The following is a 27,898-nucleotide window of genomic DNA, read 5'->3' on the forward strand; positions in this document are numbered from 1 at the left end:
CACACATATTTATTGAAACCAACCACTAGAAACATTTACTATGGTTTTATTATAGAAAAAGTGTAGTAACCATGTTTTTTGCACATTGATTACTATTTGTATTACCTTAGTTTTACTACAAATACCATGGCCAAACTATGATTATTGTGGTGTGAGAAAGGCTTGACATTAACTTTTTTGCTTGAAAGCCACAGTGGCTAGTGGTTTTCCAACATTATTAGCCACTCAGCATTTACACTGGGCACAATTTTGTTGTTGGGAAGAAAACATTTTATGTTTAAAATTGACTTTAGCATGGTAACATTTCTTGATTTATAGTAATTGTACTTAATTTAGTTAGATTTAAAACCCTTTCAAATGCAGATTGACCACCCAAATTAAGAACACTTAGGGATGTCAGCTTGTATATCACTACAGATCATATCATATATTTAGCTGTAGGAAAAGCATACAGTTTAGTAAGGCATAAATAAAATAGAGTCAATATAATAAATGTTGTGCAGATGTGTATACGATTAACTGAAAAGATAAACAAAAAACTAGACAAACACTTTTAATTAATTGTTTATGTAGTCAGCCAAGAGATGTAGCCTACATGAATTTTACTGTCAACTTGTTTATGCAAATTGTATTTTGATAATGTTAAAAGGTATTTAAGACTTTGGTCACTTTAAAAAGAGCAGTACGTCCTGCCTTTTTATATTGCTAGGCAACCACCGAGGCAGCTTTCCTGTCAATCAAACAGCTCCTTGGTTGTTAACTGTCATATTAGCAGGAACTTTAAAAAGAGGGCACTTGCTCTAACCTTGATCGAGGGTAAAAGGTGCACAAACACACAGGAGACAGTGAATGAGTGCAGTCTGGTTGTTCCAAACAAATGTAAACTTCCCTCACTACAACAGAAGACCCGCCTCTCCCCTTATTCGATTGCACAATGGAAAGACGCAAATGACGTCGGGCACTTTTCCACTCCCAGCACTCCTTCAAAAATGTGTGCTGCGGCAGGTGGCAAAAAACGCAAGGCATTCGCGTGCATAAACGGTGCGCAAAACACTTGCTGCCCATAGAAAATCATTCACAAAAAGGCACCTGCAACTGCCATAAACACATTTGGTTTGCCATAAACACAAATCCAAATAAAGTTATTTTAGCTGCGTTTAAAAGCTTTGGTGTACACACCCCTCATAGTTGCTGACAGTCTGAGTTTTGCTCTGCCTTTGAACAGAATGTGTGATGATGTTGATACAGGAAGTGCTTGAATAGTTCATCTGATATCAGTCAGTATATTGTCTTCACACAGCACAGTTTCACTTAAGTCTCAAATCATCAGCAGTTGGTTCAGTACAGAATCGACAGGATCCATGAATGAGACATTTGAACAAATCTGCTTTTAGCAAAGATTTTACACTGGTTACACCAGTATCTCATTTCTGGTAAGATAATCTAAAACTCTTCTCTTTCTTAAAAAGAAGAAAATGTAAAAGTGCTGGTGATCTTTAACATTCTTGACCTGTTTGATGCTTGTGTAATGCTATAATTAAATATATGTTTGATTTGTACACGTGAATTACATTATGGGGTTTAATATATGATTTCATGAGTTCATTTAGGTGTGTGTTTCCCCAGAGGACTGATCTTATTTTAATGAAAATATGAAGACGAAACAACAAATCATTATTTTCATTTGTTGTTTACAAGGTTTGTTTTTCTAAAACTTTTCAAAAAATGTGTTTGGTTTTACCAACAAAAGTATAAAAGTATAGTGTGAGGCTAACTGTAAAAACATGGGAGTGACAAGAATGAAAGTGTGAATTCAAGTGCTAAATGTATGTTTGGTGTTTACACATATTAAAACTTTACAGTAAACAATATTACAACTATATTAATTACAATAGATCAAATAAAAACGCACTTTATTATTTTATGTGATGTAGACCTCAATTTTAATGCTTTGTTTAATCTTTAAAAATGATCCTGTACTGCAGCTGAATGTTCAGTAAATCTATATAATATGTATTTATTTAAAAAATATATTGTGTTGTAACATTGTGTGCGTGGGGGTGTGTGTATAAAGAAATAATGAAATAAAAATGCCTTAAAAAGCTCAAATAATAAACAACCATCATGTTTGTGTTGTAGGTGTTTGGTGTGGAGATTGGAGCATCAATCTGCCAGATAAGATTGAAGCTCTGAGTGGATCTTGTGTGACCATAAACTGCACATTTACTATTGATAACACATATGACAAATATCTCACTGACAGTGCTGCAGGAGTGTGGTATAAAACTGATACTAAAGACGACAACAATATTGTGTTTAGGTCCGGTAGCTCCAATCTACCTTTTAAAGGAAACATAACTGGAAAATTAAAAGACAAGGACTGTACTACTATTTTTTATGACGCTACTTCAAATCACAAAGGCAGATTTTTCTTCAGGATTGAGGATGGACTTAAATGGACCTATACACAAAAATCTGTTTTTATAGATGTAATCGGTGAGTAACATGACTAAAAAATCATTTTGTTAATTACAAACTGCAAACACGTACAGTACAGTCAAATCTGTTTTTGTCTGTAAAAAAATACAGAATGATTAGCTGGAGTTATAAATGAAAATTTCAGAGAACAAAAGTTTCTTCCTGACCTTCTGATGACACTGCAAATACATCTGTGTGCATTTCAGACTCTCCCCCCAATCCCACAGTGCAGATGTTTAAGGATCAGATGGAGGTTCAGGAGGAGGTGTTAGAGGGGAGCTCTATGTGTCTGCGCTGCTCTGCTAAGACTCTCTGCTCCTCTTCTCCACCAACTCTCACATGGAGCTCCACTGACAGACTCCACCTCAATGAGAGCAGCAGACTACAGCTGGATCAACAGAAACAAACTGAGATCATCTCTGATCTGAACTTCACTGCTACTCACCTTCAACATGGAGTCACTGTCATCTGCACTATAACCTACCAGCTACAGCAGAGGAACACAACAGCACAGAGCAACATCACATTACTTGTTCAGTGTAAGAGTAAATAAATGTTATTATATTGACCATATGATTGTAAATTACACTAGATTATACATAACGATGCATTAATTTATTTTCTCCTCAGATGCTCCTAAAAAGACATCAGTGTCTGTGTTTCCATCTAACTCTGTACTGGAGGGCAGTTCAGTGACTTTGATCTGCAGCAGTGATGCCAATCCAGCAGTGCTCATCTGGTACAGAGAGAATGGAGGACAGCTGGAGGAGCTGCAGACTGGAGATAATCTCACCTTCAATGTGACTGATCGTACACACACAGGACGCTACTACTGTCAAGCCAAAAACCAACATGGCACTCAAAACACATCAGTGTGGCTGGACATTCAGTGTGAGTATTAACTGTCTATTTTACTTCTATTTTCCAGCATGAATAAATTATGCAGCTGGATTGATTTATATTTGGGGTTGAGGGGACATGACAGAAAGATTATTGCAAAAGTGAAGTAAACTGAATCAGTGGCAAATGTAGTCTGACGTTGTCACACTCAGAATTCTAGTCAGAATTTGAGTCTGATACCGCTCCATTTGGCTGTGATTATGGGGCGTTTCAACTGAACCAGGGCAAAAAATGGCTCTGCACTCAGTTGGATAAACCTACAACCAATCAGAGCAACCGAGTGTGTGATGTATGTCCAAATGGCGTCTGTCCTTTTGCAGCCTGACCTGAACTGCTAGTTATTTTGCTACAGTACAACGTTAACAGAGACTAACATTATGATTGTACTAAGTCTGAGTTAGCAAATGTACATCGACACCTACTATGTTTACAGCATTTCATTCATATCCTGACATTGTGAGTTATTTACTTAGTCATATAGTCTGACTATCTCTTACCATTCGTAAGTTAGATGAACATCATCCATGGGCTTCCGAAAAGGAGCTGGCAACGACCGCTAGTTATATCCACGTTGTTGTGCTTGCCGAGTTGCTACGGCCGGCGTGATGCCCATTTCAGTTGCTTCTTTCACTTGGTCCTCCGTGAGTGCGATCAGGTGAAACAACAGTGACCACTGGGTTTTCATTGTGTCCCATCTTCTTAGCCACCATCAGAGCCAGGTGATAAATTAAACGTTTGCAGAATCCCGTAGGAGGGATGGCAAAAAAACATCTTTCCGATCAACAAATTCCTTGATCGTGTTTCTCTGTTCCTCTTTCAAAATCAATGCGCTATCGATATCTTCTAGAACAGACTCGAAAGCAGAATCTTTACATCTCAATTCTCAAGTGGCAGCCGTCTTTGTTGTTAATGGATTCAACAAGCGCTTTTTGGTGACGTGGTTGATTAAGTTACTGTTGATCACCTGTCCTTCATCGTATAAAGCCCTCCCTGACAATTTGATTGGTTCGACCAGCTTTGGGCAGGGACGGACTGGGGCTTAAAAACAGCCATGGACTTTCTCCCAAATAGGCCCATCATTCGGCCATTCGCCCCTAACGGTGCGCAACAGACACAAGGATGTACTGGTACTATGCCACAATACTGTCAGACTATCAGACAAGGTTATTTAATATTTTGTCAATGTCATATTACACTTTGATGTATAATAAGGCTGTGAAATAAAGAAAATGGCAAGGCCCTTTTAATTTTGCCTGTAAAGTTTTCACAAACAACCACCAGGTCTTTGCCAATTCCACAATACTAAACACAAATATGAAAGACAAGGAAAAACTGCACTCTGATGGAAGACAGACAGAAAGTGCAAGCTAGGATTTTTTGGTTAAACTGATATTTGGTCAATTATTTAGCCTCTTTCTTGTATGTTAGCACATTTAGAGTGGTAGCAATGCCTGATATTTTTCCATTTAATTCAAAACCTTAGTCTTCATTCTAGCAGAAAATGTGAACTCACTACAACCTCTCATTTACAATAAAGTTAATGAAAGAAATGAAAACCAATGCAATACGATGAATGTCTACCCACATTTTTTAAATGGGGTTGGATAAATATTTTTTGCTTGTGGTGTGTGTGTGCGTGCGTGCGTGCGTGCGATTTTGGTTAGATGAAAGTTGTAGGTTACAGTTTGACAAGAGTTTACAATTTGACAATTCAAGCATGCATTTTAGTCTGGGAGTAGCCTTAAGCCCTGTCCAAGGAAACCGCCCCTGAAGTTTTGCTATGTATCTTACATCATAGTTTGGTTAGACATTCACACATCAATATCATCATCATCAATAATGTAAGGAATAATTGACAAGGGGCTTTTGAATTATTTGGAACCCAAAGTGTTAATGCGACAGGGGTTAATCAGCGTTATTTTCAAATAATTCAAAGGACCACAGTTAGTTATACTGCTTATACCATGGTCACCACAAACATTGCTCTGGTGGTTATTTTAAGATACTTGCGGGTTAAGTGTACATTTTACTGAAAAATAATCAACACCTGTTGAACATTTCTCAACCAATCAGAATAAAGCATTCAGCATCCCTGTGGTATAAAACATAATAACATATTAATAATAATGATCTAGCTGTGCAGTGTATGACAAGTGTTGACTAAAGCAGTCATTTTAAATGCATATGATGATATTTACTCGGTGAAACACAAAACTTAGAAATTATTGGAAATATAAGTGAGAATTGTAACCTAGCTTCTGTCATTCTTACATAAAGTTTTAAAATTGTGAACATGGCCATGAAATCTTAACTCCAGCTGTGTGACAAAATATAAATTCAATGCCAAGACACCAGTTCTATGAAATCAAACATTTCGTTCAATTTGTTTACTTGTTACAGGGAGTTACATTAAACAGATTTTGAACAACATACGAGTGAGTAAATATCTGAATTTTAATTTGTGGATGAACTCATATATTGTATCCTCATTTCTATGTACAGTTAAGCACTTTGAATGACCTCTGTGTATGAAGTGACACACAATAAAACAAATATACATGAGAATTTAAAATAACAATTAAAAGAAAATAAATGTGATTTAATAAAAAAAATTAAATGTGTAAAAAAGAATAAAACAGGAATTAAAATCACTGTAGTTAAAAGTGCAGTACGTGTGAAGCAGCAAGGTGCTCATTCAGTAAATGCAGAGTTAAACAGATGTGTTTTAATCTAGATTTAAAAGTGTCTACTGCACATCTGATCTGTTCTGGAAGCTGATTCCAGCTACAGGTGGCATAATAGATAAATGCTGATGCACCTTGTTTTGAATGAACCCTTGGTATTTCTAACTGACCTGATCTTAATGATCAGAGTAATCTGTTAGGTTTATATTCAGTTAGCATATCTGACATGTAGTTGGGTCCTAAGCCATACATCTATTCTAAATGTAACAGGAAGCCAGCGTAAGGACCTGAGGACTGAAGTGATGTGCTCAGATTTTTTGGTTCTGGTCAGATTTTTAGTTATTCTCATTTAGTTATTATTTGTTTAATTTGAGAAGGTTTTGATGCATCCAACGTCTCGGTTACGGATGTTACCCTCGTTCCCTGAAGGGAACTGATGTCACGTCGTGACCGATGAATTGGGAACTCGCTTAGAGAGACCAATTTGCTTCAAGGACTACTAAAACGGCAATGAACTTGGCATTGAGATATTTGCATAATGCCGCCAGGTGCGTATATAAGCCGCACGTGCAAAATACGTAATTTGCTTCTTTTCGCTGAGAAAGCCGGGAAACAGTGTCCGGCCGTAATCAGCAGGGAGCAGCAGCTGTGGCAACGGGACGTGACCGACGAATTGGGAATCCCAACGAAAGCGCCACTGGAGCTGACCTCTTTCAGTGTCTGCATAAAGCCCTCCGGGTCCACTTAACATGGAGAATAGGATTTAAGGCAGAAGGCCGGACACTACATGTTCCTTTAACCCCACAGTAGTGCCAGCGACTGGGATGCGCCCTATCTAAGTGGAATAGAAACATTGCGGAAGCCACCGCCCCGTTAGGGGCTAATGGTGGAGAATAGTCAACCGTGGTTGATGTAAATAGACAGCCTTAACTGTGTAAGCGCTGGAGGAAAAACGTGAGCTGGTTGTTAGGAATGACAAATACAAGGATCCCAGCGCAGAGGTGTTTATTCAAGATGTATAACTGGAGACACTCAGTGAAAGTCAATATGTATATGAGATGACACTCTGTGTTCGTGGAGATGTATGCGAGGAGGAGACAACACAGGCGAGACAGGCTCAACGGAATCCCTTCGGGAAAGGCTCCGAGTGGGAAACACAGCACGGCCGTAGAACGTCCACTCGCACATCCGAAATCCTCAGAGAAGAAATCCTGGCGGGGCACAGAGAGAGAGAGAGGCAGTAAGAGTCTTCAGCAGAGTCTGTGCTGGACAGCGCACAGCGGCAGTCCGAGCCTTACGCAGAATTACGCGCCCGAAAGCGCACTGCTGCTGGACAGCGCAAGAGGTAGACTGGCGCTCGGAGAATCCACAGACAGAGAGAGCACTGAGGTTTGACGGTGACACACCACTCGGGAGAGACTGACAGCAGGGCTCGGAGTCTAACGGGGTAAAGGCAGCAGAGAGCACGGTGAGTAATCCAAAATGACAACAAGAGACAGAAACCAAGACACGACAGGACTAGAACTAGACAAGCTAGCGGGCAGGAACATACTAAGACGAACTTGCAAGGAACAGAGGAAACGAGGGGAATTTAAATCAAACCGGATGGGCAAATAATAAGGATCAGGTGTGGGACGCCGGTGAGAAGAGTCGGAGATAATGAGGTCACCAGGTGGAAGGCGCGCACGTGTGGAGCTGTCAAAACATAAACACAACACAACACATGGTGAAACAAAGACAAAGCGGCCAATAAGACCGAAATCATGACAGGACTCCCCCCCCACGACCGCCACCGGGCGGTCCATGAGGGGGCTCACCCCGTCGCCGGCGGAGATCCTCTATCAGCCCAGGGTCCAGGATGTCCCGGGCCGGTACCCAACACCTCTCCTCCGGACCATATCCTTCCCAGTCAACGAGATATTGAGGGGCACCATCTATAAGCTGAGGGGTGGGAGGGGTGGGGGCAGAGGGAACAGGGTTAAGGTGGGAAAAATACACAGGCTTCAGTTTAGACACATGAAAAACTGGATGAACCCGACCGAGTGCTGGGGGCAATCTGAGCCTGACCGTCACAGGATTAATGACCTTAACAATGCTGTATGGCCCAAGGAATCGTGGAGCCAGCTTGCGAGAAGGCTCACGGAGAGGTAAATCCTTGGACGAAAGCCATACTTTCTGCCCACAGACAAAACGGGGCGCGGTTCTACGGTGACGGTCGGCCGCGGCTTTGGTTCGTCTGGAAACCTGGCGTAATGTAAATCTAGCCTTTCTCCAGGTGCGTTTGCAACGACGGACAAAAGCTAGCGCAGACGGAACCACCGCATCAGGTACCTGTGATGGGAATAAAGGGGGCTGAAACCCCATGGACGCTTCAAAAGGGGACATGTTAAGGGAAGAGACAGGAAGAGAATTATGGGCGTATTCAACCCAGGGTAACTGTTGGCACCAGGAGCTCGGATATTGCGATGTCAGACAGCGGAGAGCTCTACCTAAATCTTGGTTAACCCGTTCACATTGCCCGTTGGTCTGAGGATGATACCCTGAAGACAAGCTAGCTGTGGAGCCTATTTGTCTACAAAATTCCTGCCAGAAACGAGAAATAAACTGAGGACCCCTATCTGAAACAACGTCTGTGGGCAGACCATGTAAGCGAAAGACGTGCTCGATCATAACCTGGGCAGTTTCCTTAGCAGTGGGCAATTTGGGCAAAGGGACAAAGTGAGCCGCCTTGGAGAAGCGGTCGACAATGGTCAAAACTACAGTGTTTCCCTTAGAACTAGGCAAATTGGTTACAAAATCGATGGCGATATGTGACCAAGGACGAGAGGGAATGGGTAATGGTTTAAGCAGACCAATAGGGGCTTGATGAGAGGCCTTATTACGGGCACAAACCTGACAGGCTAACACAAACTGTCTGACATCGGGACCCATAGAGGGCCACCAAAAACGCTGACGTACGGTAGCCAACGTTCTCCGAACCCCCGGATGGCAAACAAACTTGGACTCGTGACCCCACCGGATGACCTCGGAGCGAAGCGCATTCGGAACCCACAATCGACCTGCTGGGCACCCTTCTGGCACTTCCCCCTCCCGGCCGGCCCGTCTCACCCGTTGTTCTATTCCCCAGCGCAGGGCACCCACCACCCGCCCCTCCGGGAGGATGGTTTCGTCCCCAGCAGAACCGGGGCTTTCGAACAAACGAGAGAGAGCATCGGGCTTTGTATTCTTGGAACCGGGCCGGTACGAAAGGGTGAAGTTAAATCTGTCAAAGAAGAGCGCCCAACGAGCCTGACAAGAAGATAACCTCCTGGCTGAACGGATGTATTCGAGATTCTTATGATCCGTCCAGACCAGGAAGGGCTCCGAGGTCCCCTCTAACCAGTGACGCCACTCACCCAAAGCCAGTCTGACCGCCAGCAGCTCCCGATTGCCTATGTCATAATTTCGCTCTGCTGGGTTTAACCGATGGGAGAAGAAGGCACAGGGATGCACCTTGCCATCCTTAGCAGACCGCTGAGACAAAACGGCGCCTACCCCGACATCCGAAGCATCCACCTCCACAATAAATTGAGCAGCCGGATCTGGAATAGAGAGAACAGGAGCAGAGATAAACCGGGACTTTAAAATATCAAAGGCCTCCTGAGCACTGGAATTCCAGACAAACCTCTCCTTAGTGGAAGTGAGAGCAGTAAGAGGTTGAGCAATCTGACCATAATTTCTGATAAATCGCCGGTAAAAATTGGCGAAACCCAGAAATCTTAATAAATCCTTACGGGAGTCGGGGACTGGCCATTCGGCCACCGCTTTGATCTTGGCAGGGTCGGGACGGATCTCACCGGGGGCAACAACAAAACCCAGGAATGAAACTGACTTACGATGGAATTCGCACTTCTCCGCCTTGACATACAGCTTATTTTCTAACAGCCGGCGTAAGACTCGGCGAACATGCTGAGTGTGTTCCTGCATAGAGGGAGAAAAGATGAGAATATCATCTATGTACACAAAGACAAACTTGTTAACCATGTCTCTCAGCACATCATTAACCAGAGTTTGGAAGACAGAGGGGGCGTTACAAAGGCCGAAAGGCAGAACGCAGTACTCAAAGTGTCCGGTAGGGGTGTTAAAGGCTGTCTTCCATTCATCTCCCTCTTTTATTCGCACCAGATGATAAGCGTTGCGTAAATCTAGCTTAGTAAAGAACTCCTGCAGGGGGCTCAAACGCAGTGGACATTAAGGGAAGGGGGTACCTATTCTTAACAGTAATGTCATTTAAGCCCCTATAATCAATACAAGGGCGCAGGGAGCCGTCTTTCTTGCCAACAAAGAAAAACCCCGCCCCTGCGGGCGAGGTGGAGGGACGGATGAGACCGGCACGCAGGGCATCATTAATATACTGGTCCATATCCTCTCTCTCAGGACCCGATAACGAATAAAGTCTACCCTTAGGCGGAGAAGTGCCGGGGAGGAGATCAATAGCGCAATCATATGGCCGGTGAGGAGGCAGGGAGGTGGCCCGGGCTTTACTAAACACCTGAGCGATATCCGCATACTCCGCCGGGACCCCGGTCAAATCGACCGCCGGAACCTGAGGAAGAGAAAGAACAGAACCAGAAACAGCAGAACCAAGACATGACACATGACAAGACTGGGACCAAGACAAGATAATACTATGCTGCCAATCAACGTGAGGATTGTGTTGCGCTAACCATCCATGCCCTAAAATAATAGGAGATAGAGACGCATGAAGGACGTGCAACACAATCTCCTCACGATGATTACCAGACACAGAGAGACTCACAGGAGAAGTGCAATGTGTAATCCGCGCCATCTGCTGCCCCTTAAGGGACCAGACATCCAATGGGGATTGGAGAGGAACAACCGGGACACCCCAGGCGCGCACCAGCGCTTCATCAATGAAGTTGCCCTCCGCGCCAGAGTCGAGAAGGGCAGTGGATGGATGGTCACGCCCGGCGAAGGACAACATGACGGGAAGCTGGGTACTAGAGGCAGGGGAGAGCTTTAAAGAAGTGGCGCCCACCAGGACTCCCGTATTCACAGATGGGCAGCGGCCTTTTAACGGGCAGGTCTTAGCAAAATGTCCGGATCTCCCGCAATACAAGCACAGAGCCTTCTGCAAGCGTCTCTCTCTCTCTCTCTGTGACAGGCGCATGCGCCCCAGCTGCATGGGCTCAGACACGGCAGAGGGTGAAGAGGATGAAGAGGGGGAAGTGGTGGTCTTGTCCGAAAACGCTCGCTGGCGAATGGAGCGTCGCTGATCGCGAAGCAATCTCCGGGCTTCGATCCGAAGAGCGAGGTCAATGATGGCATCCAAAGAGGGAGGAAGATCATGGACAGTGATCTCGTCCTGGAGATCATCAGACAACCCCTCGACAAACTGCGCTCGGAGAGCCGCTTCATTCCAGTGGCAGGTAGCCGCTAGGGTCTTAAACTCGAAGGCGTACTCGGTGACTGTGTGTCCTCCCTGAACCCGATGTGCCAACCGAGCCGCAGCGGCTTCCCCGCGCACTGAACGGTCGAAAAGCTTCTCCATCTCCTCGCGAAACTCCTGAAACGACCGACAGCAAGGATCGCGGGCGTCCCACACGGCCGTAGCCCACTCGCGCGCCTTGCCAATCAGAAGGGTGATCACAAACGCAACCCGGGTGATCTCCAAGAAATAGCGGCGGGGCTGGAGGGCAAAAACCAAAGAGCATTGAGTCAAAAAAGCCCGACAGGAGGTAGGATTACCGTCGTATGGAGGTGGGGCAGTAACATGAGGCTCCGTCTGCGATGGCAGGCTGAGTTGGGTGGCATCGGCACTGAGCTGGTCCAAACGTGAGGAAAGGTCCAACACACGGGCAGATAAGTCCTCAACCTCCGCGGGATCCATTCTGGCAAGTTCGTCCTGTTAGGAATGACAAATACAAGGATCCCAGCGCAGAGGTGTTTATTCAAGATGTATAACTGGAGACACTCAGTGAAAGTCAATATGTATATGAGATGACACTCTGTGTTCGTGGAGATGTATGCGAGGAGGAGACAACACAGGCGAGACAGGCTCAACGGAATCCCTTCGGGAAAGACTCCGAGTGGGAAACACAGCACGGCCGTAGAACGTCCACTCGCACATCCGAAATCCTCAGAGAAGAAATCCTGGCGGGGCACAGAGAGAGAGAGAGGCAGTAAGAGTCTTCAGCAGAGTCTGTGCTGGACAGCGCACAGCGGCAGTCCGAGCCTTACGCAGAATTACGCGCCCGAAAGCGCACTGCTGCTGGACAGCGCAAGAGGTAGACTGGCGCTCGGAGAATCCACAGACAGAGAGAGCACTGAGGTTTGACGGTGACACACCACTCGGGAGAGACTGACAGCAGGGCTCGGAGTCTAACGGGGTAAAGGCAGCAGAGAGCACGGTGAGTAATCCAAAATGACAACAAGAGACAGAAACCAAGACACGACAGGACTAGAACTAGACAAGCTAGCGGGCAGGAACATACTAAGACGAACTTGCAAGGAGCAGAGGAAACGAGGGGAATTTAAATCAAACCGGATGGGCAAATAATAAGGATCAGGTGTGGGACGCCGGTGAGAAGAGTCAGAGATAATGAGGTCACCAGGTGGAAGGCGCGCACGTGTGGAGCTGTCAAAACATAAACACAACACAACACATGGTAAAACAAAGACAAAGCGGCCAATAAGACCGAAATCATGACACTGGTAGGATTAACCCCACGGAAAATACTCACAACCCCGCGTAGGGGACGCAATGTGGAGGCCTGAGCCTAACACGTAGGTTCGCGAGGATGCAGCTAGTGAGAGGCTGACAGCTGATGCTCCGCAACATCAGCTGCCAAGGCAGCGGAGGAGGGTCAAATCAAACCATTACGCATTTTTGACCGGATGGCCTTCCATACTGACACTTATCGTGTAGCGTCAGTCGGAGGCTGCAAGCCGACACGCGAGCCGGTGCTCAGTGATACCCTCGGGACTCGATCGTGATGCCAACTCTGAAGCGGTCTCATATGGAGCAGCTCAGCGGTGTCACAGCCGAAGCTGCTGCCATATGCCCCAGGAGCTTCTGAAATTGTTTCAGTGGGACCGCGTTCTTCCCTCGAAATGTATTGAGGCAAGTCAGGATTGACTGGACTCACGCTTCTGTTAAACGCGATAAATGGATCGAGTCCAGTTCCATATCAAGAAAAGAGATACTCTGCACGGGGCAGAGTTTGCTCTTTTCCCAGTTGACCCGAAGACCCAGACGGGCGAGATGCCGAAGCGTTAAGTCTCTGTGTTCACAAAGCGTCCACCGAGAATGCGCTATTATAAGCCAATCGTTGAGGTAAGCCAGAATGCGAACACCGCTCTCTCTCTTAGAGCTTTAACGCTGCCTCGACTAATTTCGTGAAGACACAGAGAGAGAGAGACAGCCCGAATGGAAGTACTTTGTACTGATATGCCTGCCCCTCAAACGCAAATCAAAGAAACGGCCTGTGGCGAGGGAGAATGGACACATGAAAGAAGTCTTTCAGGTATATGGCTGCAAACCAATCTTGAGGGCTTATTGATTGAAATATGTGCTTCGACATTAACATCCTGAAGAACCTCTTTTGGAGAGTACGGTTCAGAACGTGCAAATCCAAGATCGGTCGTAACCCGCCCCCCTTTTTTTGGTAAATATGAAATACGGGCTGTAAAAGCCTGACCTCATCTCGGTTGGAGGGACCGACTCGATCGCGTCCTTCGCCAGTAGGACATCGACTTCTGCACGCAGTACATGTGCATCAGACGCTTTCACTGTAGTGAAACGAATGCACGAGAATTTGGGGGTGTGCCGTTTGAATTGTATTTCATAACCGAGGCGGATCGTGCGTAATAACCAAGGGGACGGGCTGGGGAGCTAAAGCCAAGCACCCAGAGACCGTGCGAGTGGAATTAGTGGCACTACCGGTGTACCTGCGATTGGCCAGGCGAGCGGGACAGGTGTGACTGCCGATGTTTGTGCCGTGGGAGCACAAACAACTACAGTGTGTGGTGTGACACTGACTTTAGCCCGCTGATGGTGATGGTTGTCTGGTCTCCTGCACGGAGAGCGCAGACTCAGGGAAGCACCCGCTGGTGATAGAGAAGGAGGAGGGTGAGCTGGTGTGTGCCTGCTCACAGCTCTCTCGATACTCTGGAGACCTGGAAAAGAGATAGAAATGCACTTGGACTTCTGTTTACACCACAGGAAGCGGGCGGGGCGTGCTGTCGACAGCTGTTCCTCCTCCGCTGCTGGGATGTCGTCCCAGGGAGGAGGACGGGGGCAGCCACCGCAGGGCGCCCTCGGCGAGGAGCAGACTGGGCACCCAGCACCGGAGGATGAGAGGCAGCTCTCTTGCGCTGGGGCATGATCGTGGCGTTTGCTTCAGTCTGCTTCTGAGTGGCGGAGAAGTGCTGCGCTAAGGACTCCACGGACTCGCCGAAGAGGCCGGTCCAGGAGACTGGAGCATCCAGGAACTTGTTCTTGTCCACGTCCGTCATGTTAGCCAGACACAACCAGAGGTGGCGTTCTTGGACCACCAAAGTGGACATGGCACGACCGATCGCCTGTGCTGTCACCTTTGTAGCCCGGAGAGCGAGATCAGTGGCAGCCTGGAGCTCCGATAAAGCAGGCGAGTAGTGTCCTCCCTTGTGCAGATCCCTCAAGGCCTTCGCTTGGTTAACCTGCAGCAATGCCATTGCGTGCAGAGCTGAAGCCGCCTCTCTGCATGCCTGGTGGGCACTATCCGTTAAACCGGACCACTGTCTGCAGGCCCGTGAAGAAAGGGTGGGGGGGTCAAACTCTGGCGTTGCGACCCGACCAGAGGGAGGATGGACCTTCGAGTCCGCTTCGGAATGAGGGCCCCCCCGGCTGCTGCGGAGATGAAGATCCTGAGGGAGGCGCAATGGTTTCGGCAGACATCGTAGAACACAACGCTGCGGTCTCCATTGGTACCCCTGCCGGCTGGGGATGGGGAGGCTGAGAGCTGGAGGACGAATCCCCCGACCGGCTCAGCACAGTTAAGCGGAGGTCATCCTTTGAGAGTTTCACGGCCGCACCGTGGCGGCGTTCAGCACTCGCAGGACGGGGTGTCATCTTTCCCGGAGGAACGACAGCCGTCTTCGCAAATCCACAAGGGTCATGTTCTCGCAGTGAGGACAAGAACCCCCAGCGAATGCTACCTCTGCATGCTCCATGCCCAAGCATGAAAGACAACCCTCGTGATCGTCCTTCGGACCCATGTACTTTCCGCACCCAAGATCGCACAGACGAAAAGCCATCCTGAAAAGGACGCTGATCTCCAGATATACGAGAGAGTGGCTGTCTTTAACAAGACACAAAGCTCTCCTTATAACTCTTTTAGGAAATCACTCTTTAGATGCCCAGTTGATGATGCGCACAGGGAGCAGCAACGCACTAACTAAACTCAAAGCAAAAAAGATCCAGAGCAGTGGAAACTGCGAGGGTCCGCTGTGGTACTGCTTGTCCAACCAACTTCAGCAATCATTCCCAAAAGGCAGAAGAGTAGCTTCTCAGTAGCAGATATTGCCGGCTTTCGAAGCAAAAAGCTAATTTCGTATTTTGCACGTGCGGCTTATATACGCACCTGGCAGGGCAGTGCCGGCATTATGCAAATACATCAATGCCAAGTTCATTGGCGTTTTAGTAGTACTCGAAGCAGATCAGTCTCTCTAAACGAGTTCATAATTTGTCGGTCATGATGTGACGTCGTAGTGACCGACTGAAAGGGAACTGTTAATTTCATCAATGCATTTACATAGAAAGTCAACGTGGCTGTCATTGAGTGATAATGCTAAGTATATCTGGGTGTCATCTGCATAGCTGATGCAAAGCTGCTCAGCAAATAGTACATTCTGACTGCAGAAATGGATGATCTGAAAACATTAGCATAGCTTTTCTACTTTTACCATAAAGTGACAAATCAACCGTTTGGTTAAGCACGTTTTTGAAAAATTATTTAAGGTGCCCTTACCAACAAAAGCGTTTTTACTTGTATGTTTTATATGTGTTAGGTCCATGTGTGTTTTTGTTGTGTCGTGAATGTAAACAATGAACTTCTAACTCCTCTATTAGCTGTAGCCACTGAAAAGAAATAAGCAGAGAATTGTGTAAATTAGAAAAGCTTCTCATTGTGACGTGGAATTGATCGAGCTCATTACTATTCATAAGCTCTCCAACTTGAGACCGCGCCCACAGAATATGTGTAGCTCAGTGAGTTTTCCTATAACAAGTTACAGCAGGGATGGCTGAACGTCAACCATACCCTACTCGTGCCATTGTTTTTCGTCGAGAGACATCAGACCCTATCAAACAAGGGAAGCATAACATTTACCGGTGATTTATCTTGCACAAGCGTGAAAAGGGTTTATGATAAATTACACACACGTGTGTGTGTGTGTGCTGCATACGTGTTGAAAGGGTTTATGATAAAAGACACACGTGTGTGTGTGTGTGTGTGTGTGTGTGTGTGTGTGTGTGTGTGTGTGTGTGTGTGCGTGTGTGTGTGTGTGTGCTGCATACGTGTCGAAAGGTTTTATGATAAAAGACCTTGCAAAATTTCAACAAGAACAGTTCACATAGCAGGAGTGATTTTCTTCTCTCTGACATCCATCTAAGAAGATTTGTTGTGATAAGTGCTTTTGATTGATACACTGACATCTAGTGGATTGGTTTGCTGTAACATAGCTCAACCATATGGTAGAGATGGCTCAATCTGCTTGAGTTAAGTTACGTACTCCTCTCAATAAAATATAGTGACTCAAAATGTGCTCAACCATTTGGTCGAGTGGGCAGTTAAAGGCTTTTAATAGCAGTGGACTATTTTCGGGCACTGTGTAATATCACTGCACCTCCTGCAGCTTTGAGTATAGTTCCTTGCCATGAGTATCTGCCTTGAAAACCAAAGCTTTTAATTTTCCGTCTAAGTACAAGATGTGACTACAGAAGAGTCAAATTTTAAATAGGAAAAATATCGAAACTCTTCGGTTAATTTTGAGCGCGATGCAAAATGGTCTAATAAGATTCAATGTAATGTGTTAAGCTATGCTAAAAGTGGTGGCGCCAAACCTAGAGATCAGTTGAATGGATTCAAAACGATAAGAATCAAATGTCAAACTCTAGTTGAGCTGGAAAATTAGCATATTTTTTTAAGTGGAGTGTCCCTTAAAGCATCAGACCTATGAAATAATATAAAAAACCTGTTGTTCTTGAGTTCATGTAAACCTTGAACAGAAGTGAATGTAACTGTAAACAGATTTGGCTCACTTGGTTTGGGAAGACATGGCAGGAAAATAAGTAAACTGTAAGTTATACATTATTGGTCAAATTAAAGAAACATGCTGCTTCCAAGCTTTCATTTATAACTCATTTTGTGTACATTCGTGTATTGAGTAGATGGAAAGTCACACTTTAAGGGCGGAACTGGGACTAAAAAGCTGCCCTTGACTTTCTCACCCAGAGTGGCCCACCACACCCTGCTCACAACATACCATACTGGCTCATTTATGCACAGACTATTTTTTAACACTATACAATTAAAAAAATGCTACACTTTACACATTTTGTTGTGCTATGCTATTTAACACATTATTTGTTGTTGATGCTATTTAACACATTTTGTGTTTTCCCATTAAGAACACTAATTGTGTAGTTTTTAATTTTTAGAGTGTACTTAAACTTCTAAAAAAGTCAAATTTATTATAAAATTATTAATTTTAACTATTTACGAATGACTTTACCATAACATAAAACAAAGTAACACCTGAGGCTTTGACTGTGTTTAAAAGTCAAATCTGAGGTTGATGAGCTCTCATTTTCCTACATTTTTGGACTAAAATTGCAAAAATTCCCCCAAAGATAAGTAATTGCAAACATAGATTTTATCATTTAACTGTTTATAAAACAGCTTCTGTTAACAAGCGGCTTGTTCAACATTATGAAGCGATGCAAGAACCGACAGGTGGATGACATCAAAGTAACCTGAGAGCAATTTGAGAAATCATATGCTAGAAACTCCCTCCTTCTTTAATTTGATTGGTTGAATTACAGCTCGGCTCTGTAATTTGATTGGGTGGCATTCGTGCATTCGGCTTTGGTGAACAGAAACTCCCACCTTCTTTTATTTGATTGGTCAACAATTTGACATTGATATGCACCAAGGCCTTTTAAGGGAAGCCTGCAAGCTCATAAAATCGCATAATGGGCATTTCACACGATACCAGCAGTCACGAGTGCCTAGTTTATTTTCAGTAGGAGACATGCAGAAAGCTGCAAAATGCAGACAAGCATTGTGCATGCAGCTAAAATCCTGCAAAATCCCCTTTTGCGGTCATGGCTCTTCATGGCAGGTGCCGCTAAAGACAAAAATATTTGCACTAAATGCTTTGGAAAATGTTTCCACTACACAAGAAAAGCCATAGCCCTGCAACAATTCTGCCACTTGCCGCACCCATGTGAAACAGCTGCTATACACAGGAAAAGAGAACAGAGGCAGTTTTTTTAAAGAACAGATTAAAATGTAACTTTAAATTCTGGCAAGAAATTGTAAAAAGTAAACTCTACCTGATTGTGGTACTGGCGAAGTCTGTCCACTGTGACTCAGGACACTGCTCAAATCCCTGTCGCGCCACAGAGCGCCACTCACTTAGTTTAACATTAAATAACATAATATTTGTCCCAAATCGTTAGCGATTAACATTGGCTGCTAACGCATATTTTGCATTTGTCATAGACACTATCTGACTAAGCTCGTGCTATTTAATGTGCACTTCCGGTGGACAAAACTTTGGAGTTGTCCTAGACGCGACTCAATGAGGTGCTGTGCGGCACTGTGCTGCGCGTCCTGTGTGCGACCCCCTTTAGACTGCCTGCAACAGATTTCACTGTTTATTATTGTTTGGCTGAAACGGTGCATGCTAGCCAAGTGGACTGTTACGGGTTTTCCAATAGCAGAATAAAAAGGATAACATCTCCCTATTTAAAGTATCTCTGGCTGCAAAAGTAAAAGTATCAATCTAATTATTTACTTGAGTAAGAGTAAAAAAGTATTAGATGAAAAAACTACTCAAGTAGTTAGTTACTCGTTACTTCCGATCTGATAGAGAAGTGGCGCAAAAGCACTGAATTTCAGACTACTTGAAATCTCAAACACACACAGATGTTTTTCTGACGGTTAACTCTGTATTTATTTTCATGTTCACAACACAAACTTGTCAGCATCTGCCTTTAAACATGCAAACAGTAAACAAAAAAGAATGTGTGTGTCTGTTTGTTATCATGTTTTTATATGAATAGGTTATTTTCATTGCCATTAAAGTGCAATTACTGAACATAAACAGGAGCTTAATAAAAATTATCATTTTAGAATTTCATATGGAACTTCTGTTTGGGCAAATCAACTATACATTAAGTTTAATATATAATACACGTTTCTTTAAAATCAAACGTTATTCTTTTATTTTTATTCATTCATTCTTTAGGAAGTAGGCTATTTAAATAAAATACAATCCCGTTTTTATTTGAATGTATTTTCTACACATTAGTGAGGTGTCCGGATTTGTGTATAAATGCAAGATGTCCTTACATTTTGCTGTTCAGTTTGTTTAGTTGTGGGGAAATTATACGGAAATGTGCAGATGAACGTGCTGTTTGTATGGTTTAACTTACACTAGGTTTTGTCATCGCTTGCACAAGAGTGCATTATGGCAAAAAAAACTCGGACAGTGTGTCACATAATAGTGTTCAAATAGACATTACTGACACTTACCAGGTTGGAGCTTGAATTCCTGTACGCTGATATGTCAGCTCGTTTATTGAACAAAGCATGCATCGCATTATGAAACTATTCTTTTTGACCTCTTGGAGTGAAAACATAGACCAAACTTGAAGCCGCCATGCATGATCTGCCTCCGATATCTCGCACAACGCACACGCGCCCTCATCTGCTTCTCCTATCATCTGGGCGCGGTCGCGCGCGCTAAAGGGTGACCGCGCGGTCGCGCGCGCTAAATGGTGACACAGCCTGTCTCGCGAAACTTTCGAACACGCCCTATAAACTTTTAAAAATATATATATTCATTAATTATTATCATTTGAAAGTAGCGCAGTAACGCCGCCGAATGTAGCGAAGTAAAAGTAAAGTTTTCTCACTAGAAATGTACTTGAGTACGAGTAAAAAGTACCCATCCTTAAATTTACTCTAAAAGTACTAGTTACACAAAAAATGTACTCAAGTACATGTAACGAAGTAAATGTAATTCGTTACTACCCACCTCTGCAGCCGACATTAGGACATTTTTGGCCTAATGAACATTTGGTTGGTTAATCAGAAATAACCAACCAAATGTAACATTAGGCCAAAAATATTATTTATTTGATATCTGAATTAACCAGACTGTAATTTTTTGTCCCAGATTTTTACACAATTTCAACTTTTTTAGGATTAAACACATTTTAAATACATTTTCAAAATTGGATTTTCCATTCAGATGCTCCTGAAAACACATCAGTGTCTGTGTTTCCATCTAAACCTGTACTGGAGGGCAGTTCAGTGACTTTGATCTGCAGCAGTGATGGAAATCCAGCAGTGCACAACTACACCTGGTACAGAGAGAATGGAGGACAGCTGAAGAAGCTGCAGACTGGAACTAATCTCACCTTTAATGTGACTGATCGTACACACACAGGACGCTACTACTGTCAAGCCAAAAACAAACATGGCACCCATAACACATCAGTTTTGCTAAACATTCAATGTGAGTATTAACTGTCTATTTTACTTGGGTTTTACCAGCTAGAGCACAAGAACACAACAGCACAAAAAAAAAAACATAAAATGATGAACATAAACTGTATGTATTTATTATTGATATTTCTTTTTCACTTTCCTTTTCAGATGCACCCAAAATCTCTCTCTTTAGCTGTAACATAACTGATTTAACTGTGTGTTTGTGTGAGGCTCATGGGAATCCCTCTCCTAAAATGGAGTGGCATCTATCTGGACGTCCTGTCAGTAACTCTACAAACACATCCATTAGTGAGGAGCGATTGAACAGCACAGACTTGAGGAGCTTCATTTCTCTCCATCAGTCACTTACACACACAGACACTCTGCAGTGTGTCACCATCAACACTCACAGCACTGCCAGTCAACAGATTCAACTGCTTCACTGTTCTCATGAGACAAGTAAGTTCTCTGTTTATTTGTTTGTAGAGAGTAAATATCCCAAACACATGAATGAGCTTAAAATTTAAAGTTTTAGAAGTTTTCTTGTTCCTCACTGTCACTTTACACACTTTGGTGTGGTAATAACATCTGTAACTCTAACGGTGCATTCACACGGTGCGTCAGCGTTAACGCTTCCCATTCACTTTCAATGGGTGACATCATGCGTTGCCGAACTGAATTGTGGATCCGTCAGCGTCGCGTCATTGCCGTTGCTAGCGGCAGAAGTTGAACATTTCTCAACTTTTCAAGCGGCGACGCGTGCGTCAGCCAATCAGATCGCCTTATGCAAATAACCTGGACTTAGCCAGCCAATTACGTTTATGGAAGACCGGAGCATGTATTGAAGCCACTGTGATTGGCTGTTGGCCACGCTTCAGACAAGCTTTCCGTTAAGCGTTAATGCTTACGCCCCGTGTGAATGTACCGTAAGATAACATGTATCTGCTAAACTACATCTTTGACACTGATTGTGAAAGAAGCATCACTGGCTTTGCTTAATTAAATGCCTTCAGTTTAAAATAACTATTTTTATTTTAATAGATTACTCAGCAGGTATCAGTGTTTCCTCTGTGCTGACTGGAGCTTCTATTGGAGCTTCAGTAATGATGATCTTGTGTGTCATTAAGAATATCTATGAACGGTGAGCACATGATCCATATGAATTATTAATAAAATACACACTTTATTAAAAAACATCACAAGTAAAGAGAACATGACCAGAGGCCTGCTTTACATCTGATTTTTAAACTTAAAGGAATACTCTTTATTTATTTGAATCCTCTTATTCGCCTTATCTAGCAAAACAATAGTAATTTTCGTCAAGAAAAATTTTAAATATGCACTTTTAAACCACAACTTCTCGTCTTGCACTGGTCTTGTGAAGTATTGCGTAATCAATTTGAAAGGTATAACTAAATCAATAAATTAAACTATACAGTAAACATTACATGACAAATAATGAATAAGGAAATGCTTAAATTCAAAGATGAGCTGTATTTTTGATTTGGCTGCCCTAGACCAGATTGAGTTTTGCGCCCCCTTTTAGTATTACAGTTTTTCTTGATTGCTAAAACACTATAACCAGGCCTTTGAACTTAAATTTCAAAACCATAACGCCATTTTTCAAGAAGCCCAATCATTTTGCTGAACTATAAACACTACTCCCCTACTTAAACACATGAGTCAGATTTGGTTAACTGCTACTTCAAAACTCTACACACAAAATCCTACATTTGTCAGTGCTTACACCACGTGGTCATATGGAAAGCACTAGCATTCAATACTGTTCACTCAATTCAGCACAGCTTAGGCTCAATTAGCAAACAATTACCAAGGTGGAAACACTTAGAGTCAAAATTGAACACACATCAATTAGATCCTTCAATAGATAGATAAAACAGCCTGAATCAGTTCACTGAGCATTGGAACAATGGATCCACAAAGAAATGAAGGAATAGGTCGAGGAAGAGGAGGAGGCAGAAGAGGAGGGAAAGGAAGAGGACATGGTGAAGGAGTAGGAAGAGGAGGACGTGATGAAAGATGAGGATGAGAAGAGGAGGAGGAAAGTTGTAAAAGAGGAGGAGGGAGATGTAGGGCAAGGTGACAAGCAGTCGCAGATGAAATTCGAGCCACTCTAGCTGACCATGTCCTTGTCCATTGTATCACTAGAGGGAGGTTGAGCTACGAGTAAAGTCTAATTTGAGTCGCTTCAACGTTGCCTCCATCTTCAGAGCCTTTAGGGAGGAAAACAGATAGGTGTAGTGGATGACATTCTCTGGCCTGACCCAGAACAAAGACGGGATGTTGAGGTGGAATAATAAAAAAAATGTATACAGTTGTGCTGTGTAGCACATGAATTACAGTTTTTCTGAATTGCTAAAACACATTTTTTGAAACCATCACTCATTTTCTCAAAACCATAAACACAAATCCCAATTTGAAACAAAATTCACAGAACCCCTGACTCTTCTAGCAAAATCAAACAATTCCTTCAAAACCATTTCACTTGTACTCAAAATCAAACTAAGCTTTCAAATCATACACACATAAGTCTATAATATAAAACACTACAAGCATCCATTAGACACTACCTTAAAAAATGGAAAACACAACATCCAGGAGATCTGCTTACAGAAAAATACGTGTTTATTGTATATAACAACACACTTGACAAATACTGTTAAAAATCTCTATTACTGTAATCACAAGTTTAGTTCAGTGAATATATTGAATACTTTACTGTAAGTACTGCAAGTAATAGTAAGTTTTCAATATTACTGTAAGCAGCACTTGTATTTTGTAAAAAGTCAGCAATCCAACTGCTAATTTTGCCAATTGCATTGTCTCTGGTGTCCTTTTCTTCCTCATACTCTTCATCTGCCTCTCAGACTGTTTCCAATCCACACAATTGGTAAAAAAAAAACATTAGATAAAAGTGTGTAGAATTTTGAGTTGTTGTGTTTACTTGATGATAATGTAGTTGTGTTCAACTTTTGCCTGCCTGTGTTTAGCATTTATAAAACAAGGGCATTGCAGTGTAAAATGTGTGTTTAAGTGAGAAGTTTGTGTTTAGAATTTTGCAAAAAGAGTGCATGATTTGACAAATGGGTTTAGGCCACTATGAATTTGGTTCAGAGATTGGGGTTTAGTGTTTTAGCAATTCAGAAAAACTGTAATAAAAATGTGCTAATGCATACATTGTTTGTGTCTTTTTTGGTCATATGAAAAGGTTTTTGAGGGGGAGAACCACAAGCAACTTACCAGTTTTGGATATATTGTTTTGAATTTACAGTTTTTTTCAATCGCTAATAAGCGCTTACCCATACTTCAGATACTTTTTCTAAACACTTAACACAGACTTCCACCTACAAAACACAATTGGCCAAATGGATCATTTTCTTCTCAAAAACACATTTTGTTAAATATATACTAACTCTTCATTTCAAAATAGAATACATCTTTCTCTGCACATAATAACTTTACCAAAACACTGGAATGCTGACTCACAATATAATTATTCTTTCAAAGAATAACACTTCTTTTCACTTCACAAAGTACATGCAATCAATTACAGTTTTTTTCAATCGCTAACAAGCCCTTACCCATACTTCAGATAATTTTTCTAAACACTTAACACAGAGTTCCACCTACAAAACACAATTGGCCAAACGCATAATTTTCTTCTCAAAAACACATTTTGTTAAATAAATACTAACTCTTCATTTATCTGCACATAATAACTTTACCAAAACACTGGAAATCTGACTCAAAATAAAATTATTCTTTCAAAGAATAACACTTCTTTTCACTTCACAAGGTACATGCAATCAATTAAAGTACACCAGGTTTCTAAATACTGGCTATTGTTTACATTACAAAAACTGCATAGACTTTTATGTTTCAGTTTTACAAGTATTTGCATGCAAAACATGCAATCCACCATTTTTACGCTAAATGTCTTGGTTGGGAACTGTGTGTCCACATGTACAGCAATGTTCACATTCAAAAGCATTTCAGTAAAAAGCAGTTTTTCCCCTTACTCTTGACTACAGGAGATAAAGTAGAAACACAATATGATAGAACAGAAAAAGTTTTACAGTATTGATCTTGATCATTTTTGAGAAGCTCTCCTCTTCCCCCAGAGGGTGGAAGACGTTGCATTTTTTTAGAGGGACAAAAAATTCTACATATGCATTACTGTATGACCTTATTGACATGTCAAGTGAGAATAGAAACAATCCATGTAAAATGCAATACTTACCTGTTTGTTTGTTGAAAGATGTGTATAATGGAGGCAACCTCCTTAAATTGGGCTGCACTCTTTCACCAGCCTCTCTTACTGAAATCAGTTAATTTCATCACTGACTACTGTTTTTGCAGCCCTTGGAATGCCACCACCATGCATTCTTACACCTCTACATTGCCCTCTCCTTGGGCATGCTCTTCTCCCTGGCTCTGCTCCTCTCACTGCACCTGCATCTCTCACTGCTTCTGCACCTCTCACTGCATCTCTCTCTGCACCTGCATCTCTCAGTGCATCTCTCACTGGGCCTGCTCTTCTCCATGTGCCCCTTGCTTTTATGCTTCCTCGTCCAGACATAACAGTGTTTGTCTGTTTCTGTTTTCAAAAACATCACTCCTCAAAGTCCTCCTTTTACTGTATAAGTATCAATGTAAAAGAAAAAATAACCTAAGCCAGACTGGAATCAGCTGTGGTTGCCCCAATTTACCCAATATAAGTAAGGGATAATCCACGGCCAGCCATGCATTAAAGGGTTTTAATGCACGACGTAGAGGCGAAGAACCACCCGACGCGTAGCGGAGGGTGGTTGCCTCTGCGAAGTGCATTAAAACCCTTTAATGCATGGCTAGCCGTGGATTATCCCGCTTATACCATGGTTATTTGCCAAGTTAAAGCTGTAATTAATGTTTACAGTGTAATTTTAACCGACAGGTAAAAATGACGGTCATCTTCTTAAGTTAAGGCTCGCACTCCGTCCGCTTTAAATAAAGTAGTGCCATTGTATTGCATTTATTTAAATGAATTATCATATTTATTTAAATTCATTAAATAATTTATGAATGACAGCCAACACTGACAGTGACAAGGCAATCTTTATTTGAACTAATCATTTATTTAAATGAATTATGTAAAGTGTGAAATAAAACCGACGTCTCTAACCACGATTACTATATAAGGACACATTACATTTATTGAAATGGATTAAATTAAATAAAAACAAAAATCAAACAGTTGGAAATCTCTCTCTCGCTCTCTCTCTGCAAGTGTAACTGTGTTACTATGGTTACCAATGTTTATAGTAGTGGATTAATTTCTAACTTTAATCAAACTGACTGGAACTACCTGTGCGTTAAACGGTTTTAATGCACACCTTCCAGCCAATCAGAATCGAGTATTTAAACAGACCATGGTATAAAGGTTTTTATACTGTATCTATGGTTTGGAATATTGTTTTTGCTATTGTGGGATGTTGTGTGTAAGCATTTGTAAATACTACAAAAACAATCCATAATTTTGGTGGGAGGTATAGCTTGTCTGTTAAGAAAATGTAAGCATTGTGAAAATGTGTTTACTGACTGCATATTGTATGAAAACGACATGAAATGAATGAATGGTATGGCCACAAAAGACCGATGCTGTGCTAATTGTGTTTAGAGTTTTGAAAATGTGACAACTGATTGGACAAACGCTTGTTAGCGACTTAAAAAAACTGTATTGCACCAGTGTATTATACTATGTTGTAGTGTGTGTTTTTGAAAGCTTGTGTGTGATGTCTGAGGGACAATGTTGGTTTTTCAGTAAGATTGAATGGTTTTGAGTGTAGAGCTTCATTTTGACCTGAAAATAGGATGTTTGGAGAAGCGTTATGATATTGTGTCTACTGTTTTGAGAATATGAGGCATAGTTTCAAGAAATGTGTTTAAGCAATCGAGAAAAACTGTAAAAGTGGGTGTACGTGTGATTTCTCTCTCTGCCTCAACACATTCATAAACAGACCTTTTATTGAAGCTGAGTTTCAAGCTTGTTCTAAAATTGTTGGATAACCCAAACATATTAACCAACAAGAAATGTAAATATTATTTGTTGTTGATTGTGTTGAACAAAAAAAGTTATTATTTTTAGTAATGGGGACATAACTTTTTTTTAGAAATAGAAACAGCAGATCCACAAAGACAAGACAAGAAGATATCGCTGAACTTAAATTGACTAACGGAGTAAGTTTAACAAAAACACTTCATCCAAAATAAACTTACACACACTTAATCTAACATTTAATACAGAACAGTTTCTTTCTTTGCTATATATCATTGGTTCTGCATTGCTGCTTATCCATTATGTTGTTTAACAGGAGAATGAAGAACCTATTTATTCCAATAAATCTGCTGAAGATACTTCACTCATTTGCCCAGAATTCCTTCATTATTCCTCCATTGACTTCACAAACACCCAAATAGAGTCAGAAGAGATCAGGGGCGTCTCCTCACTTACTGCTGTCTATGCTTCTGTACAACAAGACCCTGACCCGCCACCAAACAGCAACATCTCAACAGTTGAGATAGCAGACAGTAAAGAAAGTGATCCAGAATTGACCATCAGTACAGACACTGAGCAAGATCAGGCAAAGAAAACAGATTTGCAGTCAGATGAAGTTTCTGATATTTATGCTCAAGTAAGACGTGCCACCCAAAAAATAAAAAAATAAGCCATTTTTTAAAATTTGGAATTTTGTGCCATGATAAATTTTAAAGAGTCTGAATTCAAAGGATTTTTAGAAATATTCTTACAGATACTTTTAAATCTAAATAAGGCATCAGCCAGTGTCATGTTTTATTATTTTTGGTGCTTGAGTGCAGCAATTGTGAACAATGTTACACAAAGCAAACATCAACTGTGTAGGATTGTTGTGTAATTAACTTATAAAGTACAGTATTATTCACATATTAAAATTAATGTAGAATGATTTTATGTTTTTGCTTTACATGTACGTTGTGTGTATACTATTTTTCATGGTTGAATTTAATTATTTTCTTTAATCTATGATTGTAGGGATC

General features: G+C 42.2%; 1 protein-coding gene across 1 annotated transcript; it reads left to right on the forward strand.

Annotated features, from left to right (window-relative positions):
* The first annotated feature begins 1,317 nt into the window (after positions 1 to 1,317).
* LOC135749847 (uncharacterized) lies at positions 1,318 to 27,898 on the forward strand. The gene is made up of 8 exons (XM_073814862.1): positions 1,318 to 1,433; positions 1,627 to 1,698; positions 2,140 to 2,496; positions 2,685 to 3,017; positions 20,993 to 21,283; positions 21,866 to 21,965; positions 26,995 to 27,061; positions 27,196 to 27,898. Exons 2-8 carry the CDS (start codon positions 1,653 to 1,655, stop codon positions 27,547 to 27,549), a joined length of 1,548 nt encoding a protein of 515 aa, XP_073670963.1. The 5' UTR covers positions 1,318 to 1,433; positions 1,627 to 1,652; the 3' UTR covers positions 27,550 to 27,898.

Source organism: Paramisgurnus dabryanus, chromosome 1 (genome assembly GCF_030506205.2).
Source record: "Paramisgurnus dabryanus chromosome 1, PD_genome_1.1, whole genome shotgun sequence".
Taxonomy (NCBI): Eukaryota; Metazoa; Chordata; class Actinopteri; order Cypriniformes; family Cobitidae; genus Paramisgurnus; species Paramisgurnus dabryanus.

Bases quoted from the DNA above. Each gene is read 5' to 3' on its own strand.
- LOC135749847 (XM_073814862.1), top strand. From the start codon at position 1,653: ATGAAGACGAAACAACAAATCATTATTTTCATTTGTTGTTTACAAG. The intron at 3,018-20,992 runs GTAAGAGTAAAT...TTTCCTTTTCAG, and splicing joins CATCACATTACTTGTTCAGT to ATGCACCCAAAATCTCTCTC. The intron at 21,284-21,865 runs GTAAGTTCTCTG...TTATTTTAATAG, and splicing joins TCACTGTTCTCATGAGACAA to ATTACTCAGCAGGTATCAGT.